The sequence below is a fragment of the Sinocyclocheilus anshuiensis genome, unplaced genomic scaffold, assembly GCF_001515605.1.
Source record: "Sinocyclocheilus anshuiensis isolate Anshui unplaced genomic scaffold, SAMN03320099.WGS_v1.1 scaffold853, whole genome shotgun sequence".
NCBI lineage: Eukaryota > Metazoa > Chordata > Actinopteri > Cypriniformes > Cyprinidae > Sinocyclocheilus > Sinocyclocheilus anshuiensis.
In genome coordinates, this window is record NW_015558598.1 from 787,139 (window position 1) to 803,523 (window position 16,385).

General features: G+C 37.9%; 1 protein-coding gene across 1 annotated transcript in view; it reads right to left on the reverse strand.

Moving 5' to 3' along the window:
- Positions 1-554: 554 nt before the first annotated feature.
- mmp28 (matrix metallopeptidase 28) overlaps positions 555-16,385 on the reverse strand; it is a 17,074-nt gene continuing 1,243 nt past the window's right edge. The window contains exons 2-8 of the mRNA XM_016475839.1: positions 14,296-14,372; positions 14,017-14,180; positions 10,779-11,000; positions 7,240-7,485; positions 5,352-5,495; positions 5,099-5,263; positions 555-1,044 (exon numbers count right to left, since the gene is read on the reverse strand). Of these exons, the coding sequence (XP_016331325.1) occupies positions 644-1,044; positions 5,099-5,263; positions 5,352-5,495; positions 7,240-7,485; positions 10,779-11,000; positions 14,017-14,180; positions 14,296-14,372 (1,419 nt within the window). The 3' untranslated portion in view covers positions 555-643. The remainder of the gene's footprint in view (positions 1,045-5,098; positions 5,264-5,351; positions 5,496-7,239; positions 7,486-10,778; positions 11,001-14,016; positions 14,181-14,295; positions 14,373-16,385) is intronic.

Sequence of the window (16,385 nt, forward strand, 5' to 3'; positions counted from 1 at the left end):
TATAATACAGCTAAGATGGCGACTGATGCATTTGACTGGGATAATATTTCATATGAGATAGATGTTGGTATTGGTAATCAACCCAACACTTTTTTCTAAATATATCATTTCAATTGGCTAGACTAAATATTTGGACTTCTGATCGCTGTCTTTCTGGTAACCTGCTTAAATGTACTTACTGTGAATTTTTGCAAAAATGCAATGTCATGGTGTTACCTGTTAACCTGGGTGTTGATGCACTCCGCATAAAACATCTCACATTAAACATCATTACATTTGTTATGGAAGCCCGTTTCCGCCACTGAATAAAAAAATAAAAAAAAGGTTATTGCGACTTTTTTATCTCACATTTCTGACTTTTTTTCTCAGAATTGCGTGATATAAACTCACAATTGCGATTTATAAAGTCACAATTGAGAGATAAAAACTCGGAATTCTGACTGTGAGAAAAAGTCAGAATTGCAAGTTTATATCTTGCAATTCTGCTTTTATAAGACGCAATTGCGAGATAAAAAGTTGCAGTTACATTTTTTTTTTTTTTTTATTCAGTGGCGGAAACGGGCTTCCATACATTTGTAGACTGCGGTAAGCACGGTATTTCTGTGGTGTGGTATTGTGAATCTCGTTTGTCTCCCTCTGCTGGTCAGAGTAGCTCATTATCCCGTAGTGATGGATTTGTGTGGCAGCCGATCCACGGCAGTTTCTCTGCCCACCGTCCAGTCGCAGTGATCCGCACCTTTCCAGGATCAAACCTCCAGTGCTGCTGCTCTTTGAAGAAATACAGCTTTCCGTCCGGTCGAGTCAAGGCCCCGTTGAGTCTGCGTGGAAGCCCCTTCCAGTCCCGCAGGGCACGAGGATAGTACGGCTCCACGCTGAGAGACTCCGGGTTCAGGACGTAGTATCGGGATCCTCTGAAGAGCACCATGCGTCCCAGCGGCTGGTAGAAGAAGGCACAGTCAGGGTGAATCGGCAAACCCAGATCACTGCTCTTCATGGGGAATCCAGGGTCCAGATCAGAGCCCGAGTAACGCCAGATCCGCCGTCCTGACAGGAGAAAGCAGCATGGAGATGAGTGGAGTACATGCAGCTTAACCCTCTGCTGTTTGGTCATTTTCACATTTCACTTTTCTTTTTTTTTTACTTTATCGGAATCATACAAAACTTGCTTTGTGAACAACAACAAAAAAATCCTGGCCATGATTCACAAAGGTTAAATGGTCTTGAAAAAAAACAAGTCAAAATGACTGCACTGGAAACGAATGGTTAGCCGTTTTAGAGTAAAACATGTTTTGGAAAATATATATTTCATATAACATTTAAAATTAGTATTTGTGTGCATTTTTCATAATAATAAACTTCTATAACTTTTTTGGGCTTTACTTTATTAACTTTTTTTTTTCAATCCAGCATAACTAGCCAAGAGATAGACATAAGTCTGTGCTCCAAGGCATTAAAGATCTATGACAGTTTAAGTTGGAAATGTCATTTTCAGGTCTATGCACAAAAAGTGCTAAAAATGGATCATAACTATTCCATAAATATAATTTAGTACCCTAAAATCCCCCCCAAATACAAAATATTGAATAAAAACATTATCAAACTATTTGTTTGTTTTTGATTGGTTTACCTAAAAACTATGAAATTCTGTCATCCTTCACTCACACTCAGGTTTTAATAATGAATTAATTAATAAATAGCATATTACACAACTGTTGCAAGTATGTTCAACTTTACCCAAATACATGCTGTGCACTCAGGCATTTGTTACATACTATACAGCAAATTCAACTAGATTTTTTATATCATTGCAAAATGTAAATTATATTATCGCCCTGCGATATATTAAAAGTTGGATTTAGAGTACATCCAACTTTACTGGCACATATACAGTACACTCACAATATATACTTTATAGCAAATCTCAGCTGTGTGATTTTTTTATATCATCACGAGATGTAAACTATATTGTTGCACAGCTCTATGTATGTCCAAACTTTATGCACACACACACACACTACACTCACACAGGGCAAGTATAAGACCATTTTACAAACCCATTTGGCCAATTCACTGAAAAGAAAGAACTGATAAAAAATCACTGGTTCGGTCGACAGAAATACGGCACAGATAATTGCTGTAGTATTTGCAGGGAAAGCATTTCTACACACAGTGAAGTGCAGCCTCCACGTCATTTTCTCCTTATATGTCATTGATGCTGAGTGTGCTTTCAGCTGGATGTAAACAGTTTTTGGGAATATTACTTAAAGCAGAGAGGAAGATTTTCCGTGAACAAAATTTGGACCTGTTCCGCGCACAAAAGTGTATGGATTACTTTTATGGTACTTGTTCAAATCCATTTTGAAGCTTAACAGCAGCTGGGGCTCATGGGTCTGTCTCTACATTAACAACATGATTAAAAATCTAAGAGAGATGATGAAAATGCCTGATTTGACTGTTTACCCTCATCTCATCAGCTCTTCATATATAAAGCTGATGTATCTCATCCACAATGACCACTTCTTTAAATTCTAAAAACTCTTGGTAACACTTCATTTTAGGCTCTCTTAACTAGTTGCTTATTAGCATGCATATTACTAAAATATTAGCCATTTATTAGTAGTAATTAAGCACATATTAATGCCTTATTCTACATGACCTTATTCTACATCCCTAATCCTACCCAATACCTAAACTACCTAACTAATTATTAATAAGCAGCAAATTATGAATTTATTGAGGGAAAAGTTGTAATTAATAGTGAATAAGTGTTCCCTATTCTAAAGAGTTACCAAACTCTTATACATTACACACATTTACTGAAATTACAAATTTTAAACAATATATCAAAGTGGATTTTTACATTTTCTGATATGTTCTATCACAGAAAGTCACACTCGTGTTCACTGTTTCATGCTGGTGGAATGATCTTCCCAAACCATACCCAGACATCAGAATCCCTGATTATACACAAGAAACAGAGAAAAACTGTATCCTATGGAAGCCCGTTTCTGCCATGGAATAAATCAATTAAAAGGGTAAAGTTAATTGCAACTTTTCATCTCACAATTCAGACTTTTTTCTCTGAATTGTGTGTTTAAATCTTGCAAATAGTTTTTTTCTCTCTCTCACTCTCTCTCTCTGCCACAGAATAAAATTATGGAAGCCCGTTTCCAACTCTGAATAAAAAATATAAAAGGTAAGTGACTTTTTGCTCAGAATTGAGTGGTATAAAAATATATTTTATTTAGATATAAACTTGCATTTATAAGAAAATGGCAGCTGAGAGCAGACTTTTTTTTCACCTCAGAATTGGATTTATTAGTAATTGCGAGTTTATATCCCACAGATCTGACAAAAATGTCAGAACTGCGTAATACAAACAAAACAAAGTCTAAAAGGCTGCGTTTACACTGCAAGTCTTAATGCACAGATCCGATCTTTTGACCAGATCCGATTTTTTGGCACGTCTGTTTACATTCACTTTAGACACGACTGGTATCCGATATCTGTTTTTACATTCATTCCCACCCAAAAGGATTGTCTGCAGTGATCGCTTTACTATGCACATGGTAGACCCTCGGGTTTTAAATGGCCGTGCTTTTAAAATTATTTATATAATTCAAGCATTGCAAACAAGCTTGTTGGTTTAATTACAAAAACTGCTAAGTTCTCACCTCATTGCTGAGAAATATATGTAGCTTTTATTTCCATCTCAATAAAATGCGAGCGCATACAGCACGCCGGCATTAAAAATCTTTATGAGCAAACGTGTCGCCCTCGCATTGGGAGTTCTGTGGAGAATCGTATATGTGTGTTTAGACGTAGGTCGGATGTCCAGATGTCAGATGTGTATCCGATTAAAATCCACATTTGGAAGTGGCTCAGATCGGATGCAAAAAAATCGGATCTCGTGCGGGTTTTTGTGTTTACACGTGTGCAACAAATTCCGATCTGTGTCAGATGTGAGCGAAAGATCGGATTTTTTGTGCCAGTGTAAACACAGTCTAACTTGCAATTGCAAAATGTAAACCAGCAATTCCGAAAAAAAAAAAAATTTCAGAATTGTGAGCTACAAAGTCACAATTATCTTTTCATTTCTTTTTTTAATTCCAGGGCAGAAACAAGCTTCCATATAAAATAGAAAAGGAGGTCATTTCAACTTTATCTCACAATGCTGACTTTTTTCTCGCAATTGCCAATTTTATCTCACTATTCAGACTTACCATCTCAGCATGCTTGCATGTTTATATCTCAACGAGTACTGAGATTGTATCTCGCAATTCTAAAACAATGTCAGGATTGTGAGATATAAACTCAGAATTGCAAGAAAAAAGTCTGAAATGGGAAACAGCTGTGAGATAAAAGATTACTTTTTTATTTGTAATCCCATGGAGGAAACAAGTTTTCATTGCATCCTGCTGAGGTTAACTGGATTTTTTTTGGTATTCTTCTAGACAATGTTTGTACTCTGTATTTTAAGCACTTCTTGCATTATTGCCTCATTAGGATGCATTGCTTTGTTGTATCCCTTATCTGTAAGCCACTTTGAATAAAAGCACCTATATAAAAGTTATCACCAGCATTATTAACTGGAGAGATTCTCTTAGACACGAATTCACAAGCAAAACATGTTCACAATAAAAACATCAATATACGAATGATGAAAATGAATATAATAATGAAACTTGTTTACATACCTATTTACTTTTGTAAGGCTGGTTCCTGGTCTTATTGTGAACAATCCATCAGTGCATGTTATATCATAGAAAATATTTTTCCTTAATAATCAACTAAAATGTAAAACTTGCTCTTCTTTCCTCTTTACATTTCTCCTGACATAACTTGGCAAACTCACATTCATACATGTCCACTTTTCACAATGCACAAAATCAAGTCCAGCCTTATATTTTTTTTCTGGTTGAATATCCTTTTTTCACTTGGAAATTCTAATAAATTTAAAAGTCACTTTGAATTTAAAACTGAATACATTATCATGTTGCATTGGACAGGGACACTTGGAAAATCCTCAAAAGCAGGATTTTGTAATATACCATAACACTTGCATTACCTGTGTTTAGAAAACTAAAGTCCAGCCTACCTTTAAAGAAGTAGAGTTTGCTGTCGAGTGGAGAGAAGGCAGCCGCTTCAATAGCCAATGACAGCTTTGGCCAGCGTGTGTGAAGAGGAAGAGGAGCGCTCACTCTGCCATTAAACACCGTCCAGAAACGATGGCCCTGAAACACCAGCACTGTCCCATCCTCATCTGCAGAAAAAACACCGCTTCACACAGCTCCAGGAAAACTGATCTCAGTGAGTAACAGAAGAATAATGGCATGTCTTCTTGTTCTTACCCATGGTGACGGCATCAAAGAAGCCCTGGCAGTACTGGGGTGTGCGGGAACCTCCTTTAGGGTCTGGAGAAGTCTGCCAGTCCCACATGGCCCATCTCAGAGCCCTTCCCGTCAACTGCTGCACTGAATCCCCCGCTGGTTTCCCTGCACACAAGTATATGACACTGGTGCACAAACATCCACTGATGTCCATTCATACGCATATGAATGTGGGAGACCGGAAACGCAAACTCTCAACTTGTGCTGCATTTTAAAGTTTGGTGAACTCTGACCTGTGAACTCGTATCGCATGAAGACGTGTGGCCAATAGAAGATCTGTGTGGCCTCTCAATTTAAACATTTTTTCTATGTTTTTTCTTTAACCCCTTAAGTGCCACCGGCCTACAGGTGGGCCCAATGGCACTCTTTTTTTTTTTTTTTTTTCTTTTTTCTCTATCACATATTTTAGTAATCATCATAAATTATATATCATTTGAAAGCTTAACACCTCAGAATTCATTTTTAAATCGGACATTGCTTTACCATGGAAATGGTACATTAAAATCTTTTAGCGGACTCCTCCCCTTAGTGGGTGGAGTCAAGTGTCATATTACAAAATGTATTACGGTCTTTTAGAATCAAACGTTTTTAGAATCTTGACAAAATACATATATTTGGAAAGATCTGAGTCTCAAGATTCCATATTTGGTGGTTATTTTTTGATAGAAGTATTATTGACAGAGAAATTTAGACAAAATTCCACAGAGTTTGGATGGCACCCGGTGGCTGTTTGTGGTATAACGCCCTAAATAAAATAACACAGGAACCTCTTTTTTTTTTTTATATCAACTTCAAATTTGGAACATAACTTATTTAGACATAAGGCTTTAATTTTATATCAATTTTGGATTCAAAAATATTTTTTTCAATATTTACTTTATATCAAATAAAATTAAAAATGGGTTTTTTAAAAATGGGTTACTTTACAGTAAATTTATTAAGTAAATTAAAGTTCTATAACTTTTTGATACTTTAATCTTTTTAAATGATTCCACTTCTGCAGTAATCTGCAGATTGTCTTCTTAAAAAGGAGTCCAACCTTAGGTCTGTATTCCAGAGTTTTCATGAATTATAATAATTTAAGTTTGGATAGTGCACTTTCACGTCTATGTTCAAAAATGGGGAGTGGCACTTAAGGGGTTAAAAAAGACGCCACAGAGTGTGATGTTGTCACAGTTCTGTTTCTTTGTGTTGTGCTCCATTGCCTTTGTTGACTTAGTTTCTCAGTCTGTTTGATAATTATTATATTCACGTGTCCTCATTAATTACTTAATTAATGATTTTTAAATTAAAATGAACAAATTCAGTACTATTATGATGTATATTTAACAATTTAAATAATATAATTGTTTGTTCCCTTAACAGTAGAGACTGGCATTGATCGCATTACAGTAATCTGAGTAGGGATGGAAATGTGCTTTTAATGAAAATATTGTTGCAATACAAACAATCCTAAAACAGTCTTTAAATATGATCCTAAAATTAAATCTATATGTTGTAGAGACTATGCAAATACATTTAAGCATTTAAGTGTCATTTTTCTGTGAAGGTGTTTGTGTGTGAGAGCTTGAATAAAATAGTAGAGAGTAGATATAAACTGAGATTAGAAGAATACTAAGCTAATTTATATTCATTGCTGTTCTCAGGTAAGCACACAGGTGAGATATAGAGGTATTTTACACCATCTATTTTCTGAAATAATCTGCCAATGCATAAAGTCATAGTTAATGATGGTATGCTAATAGCGAGAATTGGATCTTAAAATAAAGTGTGACCCTAAAAGCCTGCAATATTACAAATAACAAAACGCTTTTCAGAAGTTCAGACAATAAAAGAGATGCTTGTTTACCGTACAGCTGTTGTACAGCAGTGATATCATGCCAGCTGAGCAGCGCATTCGAGCCCATCTTCTTATAGTACGGTGACATTAGAGCGTGACGGACAGGCGAATGCACCAATCCCAGAGTGTGGCCAATTTCATGGGCCGTCACCAGGAACAGGTTGTGTCCTTTGAGACCATTCAGGGTCCAGCGTTCAGACAAGTCAAAATGAGCTTCACCGCGGAAAGGGAAAAATGCATGAGCCAGAGCACCACCTAAAGAACAGAAAGAAAGAAATTAAGAATAAATAGCTATGTCACGCAGCTTTCATGTCCCTTTCTGTATCCTAGATGAAAGACTGCATATAACTATGGAAAAAGAGACTTGGTACATGAGTCTATCAAACAGGGAAGAATCAGGTGGTGGCTTCTTAATTTCTTTAAAAGCCCTGAATATTTTGGGTTTCTTCATAGTGTTACCAAAAATATCCATTTTTGATACATACCTAAACTGAAATATTTGAAATGACTCAGTACTACTTTCCCACAGTATCGATAAAGTGATACCAGCATCTCTCTTCTTTCTGACAGCGAGTTCACACACACACAGCAGTCCAACAAAGTGCCCCCCTCATCCGCCTCATCTCATTCACACACTCAGAGTCACGCCTCCTTTCATTCCCACAATCAGAGCCACGCCTCCTTTCATTCACACAATCAGAGCCACGCCCCCTTTCATTCACACAATCAGAGCCACGCCTCCTTTCATTCACACACTCGGAGCCACGCCCCCTTTCATTCACACACTCAGAGCCACGCCCCCTTTCATTCACACACTCAGAGCCACGCCTCCTTTCATTCACACAATCAGAGCCATGCCTCCTTTCATTCACACAATCAGAGCCACGCCTCCTCTCATTCACGCAGTCACGCCCCCTCATTCTCACTCAGAGCCACGCCCCCTCTCATTTACACTCAGAGCCACGCCCTCTCTTATTCACACACTCAGAGCCACGCCCCCTCATTCACACACTCAGAGCCACATCTCATCTCATTCAAGCACTCAGAGCAACGCCTCCCTAATTCACACTCATAGCCACGCCCCCTCATTCACACACTCAGAGCCACGCCCCCCTCATTCACCCACTCAGAGCCACGCCCCTCTCATTCACACACTCAGAGCCACGCCCATCTCATTAACACACACAGAGCCACGCCCCCCTCATGCGCTAATGATGACACAGCTGTTTCACGATTGGCCAAATTCACCACACGACAACAATGACGTGTGTTTCTAGCATCTTCAATTCCAATACTGCTCACAAATCTGTGTTTTTAGAACAGTTAACGCTTTTTTACTGTAGTCGCAATGTTATATTGAGTCTCGTTTATCAAAAAAACACTTATAAAAGCATATATACCCCCACTTTATTGGTATTTAAATAGTATATGTTTATGTTGAACTTTATTCTTGAACAGATGGCACTGTATCAAGCAGTATATAAAAAGTGTTTCTGTTGCTCATGAAAACATTTCTGAAACGTCTGTGTATTTGACAAATATTGCATTCACTTGTAATATGTTATTCACTTCATCTGTGATAGAGTATGCAAACGCCGTGAGAGCGTCACTACCGGGAGCAGAAAGTGTCCGACTTGATGTCTCTGCGCAGCACTGCATGAAGTCGAACACATCTAAGCACTCCGAGCCACGCCCCCTCTCGTTCACACACTCAGAGCCACACCCTCTCATTCACACACTCAGAGCCACACCCCCTCATTCACACAATCAGAGCCACGCCTCCTTTCATTCACACAATCAGAGCTACGCCTCCTCTCATTCACACACCCAGAGCCACACCCCCTCATTCACACTCAGAGCCACGCCCCCTTTATTCACACACCCAGAGCTACACCCCCTTTATTCACACACCCAGAGCCACGCCTCCTCTCATTCACACACCCAGAGCCCCACCCCCTCATTCACACTTTAAATGGGGAGTCATCTCAATTATCACCAGTAAAATATGGAGTGCCACAAGGATCTGTCCTAGGTCCTCTGCAAAATGAGTGTTTACTATTGTCATTTTGCATTATTGACACACTATTTTCCTAATTAATGCTGTTCAGTTGCTTTGACACAATCTGTATTGTTAAAAGCGCTATATAAATAAAGGTGACTTGACTTGACTTGACACACTCAGAGCCACGCCCCCTTTATTCACACACTCAGAGCCACACCCTCTCATTATGTGCTGTTGCTGCCTCGCGATTACTGAAAATCACATCAGTTGATGCAAAACTAACTTGACTAAATCACACACACACACACACACACACACACACACAATTTATATTTTCATGTTTTCTCAAGCAAAGCAAATTTTGAAAGTTCACTGAAAACATTTCTTCCTACATTTGTCTTGGCATAGACAAAGTATGTTGAAGGTTCATGTTATTTGGCAACATGCTTCAGCAAACTAATCAAAGTGAACATGTATATAATGGCTGTTCCTGGCAAAACTTTTAAAATCGACACCTGTCATAGTGTTTCTTATTTGTTGTCTCTGAACAAAATAATAAATTATTTAGATTCTAACCTGTCTTACTGTTATGTGTCCAAAGTGACATTTTTTTCCAGATATATTTGACATAGTTTTGAACCAGATCCTATATTAGTTCAATTTGGGACTTACACTGGTACAATAACAGTTTGTTTCAGGATAAAAAAAAAAAAAACTTTTGCTTTGGAAGAAAAATTGTATCCCATCTCTTAAAATGTGGCTTACACACTTGACTGGTAAATTATATTTAGAAATAATTAGATATACCTTAAAGGGAAAAAAAAGTTTTGAAAAATGTGAAAAAATCTGGTCCTCTTTTATTTCTTTTCTTCAAACTGGTAATCAACATGTTTTTAATTTTCTGCTTTTACCTTTGGATAGCACTTTTGGGCTGAGTTTTTTGTCTGGAAATTGGGTGTTTTTTTGTCTGGTTTGTAGTCAATTTTTTCTCTCTTTTTTAACCTTTCTGTTCAGTTATTATTACTTCTAAATCTTGGTTTCATGCATTTTTGTTATAAAGTAAGTTCCCTTTCATGGGAACTTCGAACTGCGTCCTCTAGGGGTCGCTATGGGGAACGCCTCGTCGTGCCCCGTGTCTGAAGCATACATTGAAAAAACACCAACTCGTTGGCCGGCGACAGCCATGACGTCACTACCGGTGCGACTATAGTATAAATAGGCGCCGGGAATGGTTACATAAGTAACCTGAGACGTTTTATGTGTTTGCATTTTTTTTGTGTAGTTACAAATGACCATTTTCTGCAAAAAACAAAAAAAACAAACAAAAAAAAAACACTTTAACATACATAAATTAATAAATTAAATAGCATACCCGGTTAAAGAAGTCACCGCCTGCCACTGTAATACACAGCATGGCACAAATGCCATCCATAGACATTAGGTTTAAAAAATATCATGGAATATTCCTTTTAAGACTAGAATATTGATGGTCACTTCATTTATTAATTTATTTATTTAAGAAAGAAAGAAAAAAAGAAAGCATCACCTGGCCCGTCAAATGCATTTCCTGTCCCATCTTTATGTTCTCCTTCAAAGAAGGCCAGCCGGATGTTGGCAGGACCCTGCTGGAGCTCCTGGAAGATCAGTCCGGACACGTTACTCCACAGCTGGAATGCCATCTTCACTGCCATATGCACTTGACTGGGAGAGAGATTACGCGGCCAGTTCATGATACGATACGTCAGGTGACGTTTGTGCCACTTCTCTCCTGTGGAAGTACGGACCAGTCTCAAAACCGATGTTTAATCGTGACATTTCATCTTAACGTTAGCATTTGTGAGATTTATTCCATCTGGTGTTCAACTGACGCTTTATTTCATTTAGATTTGTATGATAACAAACTAGTTTCATTTTGAAGTAAAAAAGTAAGTTGAAAGTAAAGTGCAAAAGACCCCAGAACAATGCTGTTGCTAGTGTGTTTATAATTTAAGTTAATAACTACTGTAATTATTTTATTTAATTACATTTAAAACATCTTCATAGTCAAGTCACCTTTTTATAGTGCTTTATGCAATACAGATTTTATTCAAGGCAGCTTTGCAGTAAAGGACAGTAACATAATCAATGATGCAAACTTCAATTATGAGGCAAATCCAAATTCTGCTGAAAAGTAGCTCTTAAAATTCATTATTCAGTTCAAGTCAGTTCAGTGTTGATTCAGTTCAGATCAATAACAGTGTTGATGCAAAATTCATGAGTTCTCAGTTTTGTTTTCATCTGACAGCATCAGTTGTCACATCAATGATATTACTGAATATTAAGGGTATTTTAGATCCAAATTTAGACTTAATTAACACCTAATTTTGTATTACTGTATACATTAATGACACCTTTAAAAAAAACAATTAAAATTATATCCAATGTATTTTACATATTCTGCAAAAATCAACTGATTGCATCCAAAACATTCTAAACTGACAAGAGCTCAGCTCAGTACGTAATTAGCTTAACATGAGAGGTTTTGTGAATTGCACACATAATTACAGACTTCCAAGACACTAAGGGCCAGTTTTACTAAACAGGGCAAATTAGCGCGAGAGCGCAATTCCAAAACAGCGCCGATGGGCGTGGAAATTTCTGCGGGTGATTTACTAATAATGCGGAAAAATTAAAGAACAGATGCAACATCTCATTTACATATCAACCAATGCAATATACCAAGCGCAGTGCAAATTAGCGTAGTCGCAAATAGAGAATAAAGAAATAAAGAAGCCACAGTACGTTGAAAAATGAAGGGTTGCTAGAAGTTTTGATAGACCTGCGTGACTCCTAGTTGAGGGTTCAAAGTCGTCTTTTATTTCCTGAAGCAAATTAAAAATAACATGGCTTGGCAAATGATGTGTTCGGATAATGTGTTCTTCTGGCATTCAAAATAAATTAATACGTGTAGAAAAAATCCTCTCCCTTCTACCACGCGCTCTCGGTGCCTCCTCCTAGCAACAATAACTGCAGCCATTTCAAGTGCAAAATAGTTTAAGACATGCTTTTTTTGGGCGTTAAATAATGGCACAAATGCCAGTAATTTGACGAGCGCAAACGTCAGTAAAACGCGTTGCGTGATTCATCTGAATACTCTGAATAATTCGTCACTGCACGTCTTTAGTAAGACCTGACAGTACAATTATATCGCCAAAATACGGTTCGCGCTGGCGCAAGCTGTTAGTAAAACTGGCCCTAATAACACTGCTGTCAGAAGGTAACGCGTGTGGTTTTTCTCCGTTATACCATAATTCCTAATAAAGCAATAAGCCCCAAGATGCCGTGGTTTACAGTGAATTTAACAGCTAAGGGGCGTTGTTAGGCACAACGCGATTATAAATTCACTGTAAACCACGGCTTCACGCGGGGCTTATTGCTTTTATAAAACGGTTATTCCATATATGTAACAAGGTTTCACAAAATCAAAAAGCAAAAAGAATTTAATGATATTAATAAAAACATTATTCTTCCGCCAAACAATGTAGTTCCTCAGAAACAGTTGTGGTTGCAACAATGTGGTTGCCGAGCAACACAGACGCAGAAACAAAGAAGTTTGTGGAGTAATTTACAACAGCTTTGAACACGGCGCAACCAATCAGAATCAAGGACCGGAACTATCCATTTTATAATAAAGCATTCTTCCACCAAACAATGTAGTTCCTCAGAAATGGTTGTGGTTGCAACAAAGTGGTTGCCGAGCAACACACAAACATAAACAAAGGTGTATGTTTGTAGAGTAATTTACAACAGCTTCGAACGCGGCTCAACCAATCAGAATCAAGGACCGGAACTCTCCATTTTATAATTAATATTTTAGTGCGTAGAATAACCAAAATAATATAAAAAAAACAGCAGTTTGTTGTTGTTTTTTAAAGTGTTTTCTTGTTCATTTATTTGTTTTTCCTTGAAATCACTTGGTGAACCTTTTGTAAGGCAAAAATCCTGCCCTATAAAGTGTGAGGTTAATGTTTCGTCTTTGTAAGTTAGAATGAATGGGCTCAAAATTTTCCAAAATGCAGACAAAGCCAATTATCTAAATGATTATCCAGGCTCAACCAATCAGAATCAAAGACCGGAACTCTCCATTTTATAATTCATATTTTAGTGCGTAGAATAACCAAAATAATATAAAAAAAACAGCAGTTTGTTGTTGTTTTTTAAAGTGTTTTCTTGTTCATTTATTTGTTTTTCCTTGAAATCACTTGGTGAACCTTTTGTAAGGCAAAAATCCTGCCCTATAAAGTGTGAGGTTAATGTTTCGTCTTTGTAAGTTAGAATGAATGGGCTCAAAATTTTCCAAAATGCAGACAAAGCCAATTATCTAAATGATTATCCACAAGACTGATTCAGTGTTAACAGTGTCTCTAATGCAATAGAGATAAAACAAGTTTTGCTTTGTACAGTGACTGAAAGCAAATCTTTGATTTAACTGATGTGTGAAATGATTGTTTTCACTAATAAGTCTATACTATGCTGAACAAAATTATAAACGCAACACTTTTGTTTTTGCCCCCATTTGTCATGAGCTGAACTCAAAGATCTAAGACTTTTTGTGAAAATCTTGATAACATTATAAGGGGACCTCAGAGAACAGTACAAAATAATAAAAACCTTCATGGCAGTTCAATGACACACGTGAGAAGGTGATGTGTGGACTAAATGAGATTGCCGAGTTTTAGGGTGTTCCCAACAGTTCTAGATATGATTCTTATAAACATAAGTTCAAATGCATGAAATGTGTTCACCTGTCTGAGGAGAACGCTTCTTCCGGAGCTGTCGGCCTGTGAAGTCCCTGCTGACCCTTTGACCCCAGGCGTCCTGAACCCCGCAGCGGGGCGAGCTCATCTTCTCCAGAGTGACCCTGTCCAGTCCTCCAGTGACGGGCAGCTGAGACAACCTCTGAAACTCTCTGAAACACAACAGAGCTCCATCACAAACCCATTCCTCTGGACTAGTGCTGGCATCATTCAACTGTAGCGTTTTTGATAGCTGGTATGATATTATCATATTTTTCACAGGTTTACCTGATGGCAGACTTGACTTCAGCTGTGCTGTGAGATTCATTCTCCTTGTGCAGGTATCCATATCGCTCCAGAAAACCCTGCGCATGCACACATACGTCATTACTCCCTCTGACAGCAGCCTCAATCTACAGCGGAGACATGCTGATAAATCAGAGCACAGTAAACAAAGCATCTTTGGAAATGAAGTATTTGTAACACAGACACAACAACAGTCAATACCCACATGAGCACTGATTGAGGTAGTCAGAAGCATTTGTTGTTTCCTGCATGAAACAGGAAGATCTGTAGGAAGATGTGGGCCTTTGTGCCTCTTTAGAAGATGGCCTTAACTGTGTTGTGAAATCCCTATAGACGGGAATACAGAATGACCATCCAGACAGGAAAAAGAAGCTGTTTCAGTGTCATTTGAGGATGTCTAGTATTATATCGGTCTGCAATGCCTCATTTCAAACAATGGTTTGCAGAGAAACTAAAGGAAATGCTTTGCTTTTTTTTCCATAGGAAAGCATCAGTTTTGGAGATCTGTGCATGAGAGGATATGTCTCTTTCAGGTTCTGGCGTGTAAACTGCATATTTGCCTGTAGTGTTGGTGTAGTGTAGATCTGAACTAGAGGTCACAGGTACAGAGTATGTTGACAGATCTGAAGCGAGGCAATACATAACAACTTTATAGAGGAACCCAGATTTCAACAAGGGCACATAATCATTGTTTATACTTTGAACAAGTCTGCCAGAGTATAATCAGGAGAAGAAACTTGTAAACTAAAAATCACAATGAAACCACCAATTATTATCAGTGGCTGTTTTTATTTACTGTTTGATTGTGCAGCTGTCATGTAACTGTGTCTCAGTTCTGGAGACAGAAGCATGTAATGACAGTGCTCTCCCAATGGAAATGCTTCTTTGGGTTCATTGCATAGTTTATGGCTGTGCGCATTATTCTGACCACAAATCACCAGGCTCATTTTCCATAGCTGAAAGGCAGAGCAAGACAATACATGTCTCCAAAATGTTTGCATGCATTTGTATAACTAAAAGCATGACTTTTCTGAAAAGCATGAATTTACTGGAATCCCAAATGAGGCATGTAGACGCTTTCAAGAATATCAGGAAACGGAGATAGGCTATATCCCAACAGGGAACGTTAACAACTTTCACTAACGTTTTTTAAATGTTATATAAATGTTAGGAGAAAACGTTCTTATGGAACGTTCTTATAATAGACTGTATAATAACATGGACGTAGTGTCCGTGACGTCACCCGTAGATTTCTGAAGAGCGTTTTTGAAGCTCAAAGTGGGCGGAGCAGGCCGTTGCCATCTTGGCAGCGCGTGACCGCGCGTCACGCCCGGATAATCGAAAATGGGCAAAGAGGCGGGAGCAGGTTGGTGAAGCCACGCCCACCTAGCTCGACAGTGGTGACAGCAGCGGCAATCCACCTGTCACTCAAGTGGCCACGCCCTTAATTATGCAGAACTTTAAGGCTTAATATAATTTAAAGGATGAGTTATAAAAAAAATTCACCCCCCTCACAGTTGTCATGAAGGGCAAAATTAGCTATATTGACCAAAATCATTTTTTGAACCAGGCTGTAAACGTTTTTTTTTTGCTGAAAATTTGTGCATTTTAACATGGGGAGTCTATGGGACTGACTCTCTTTTGCAGCCAGCCTCTAGCGGCCAGTTGACGAATTACAGTTTACGTCACTTCCGTGTTGGCTTCAGGAGAGAGAGCGGGAGGTTGCCGCTTGGTTCTTATGCTATTCTTATATCCTATATTAATATTTAAAAGCCGTTGTCATAGCGTTGAGAGAAAAAGTTGTTAGAGCAAACATTTTTACTTGATAAACGTTCTTAAACATTTAAATAACTTTATAATCACAACAACAAAAATGTATATTTTAACGTTTGAATTTTATATGAAACGGTCAAAGAACGTTATATTTCGGGTGACAAGTTAGAACAACGTTGTAAGAAACATTTTTGTAATCTTTGGTTTAAGTAATGGTTTAATAACGACAAAACTTGACATTTTAACGTTTTCAGAATAATGAAAATTAATGTTCAAACACGGTTTTTTTTGGGGGGGGG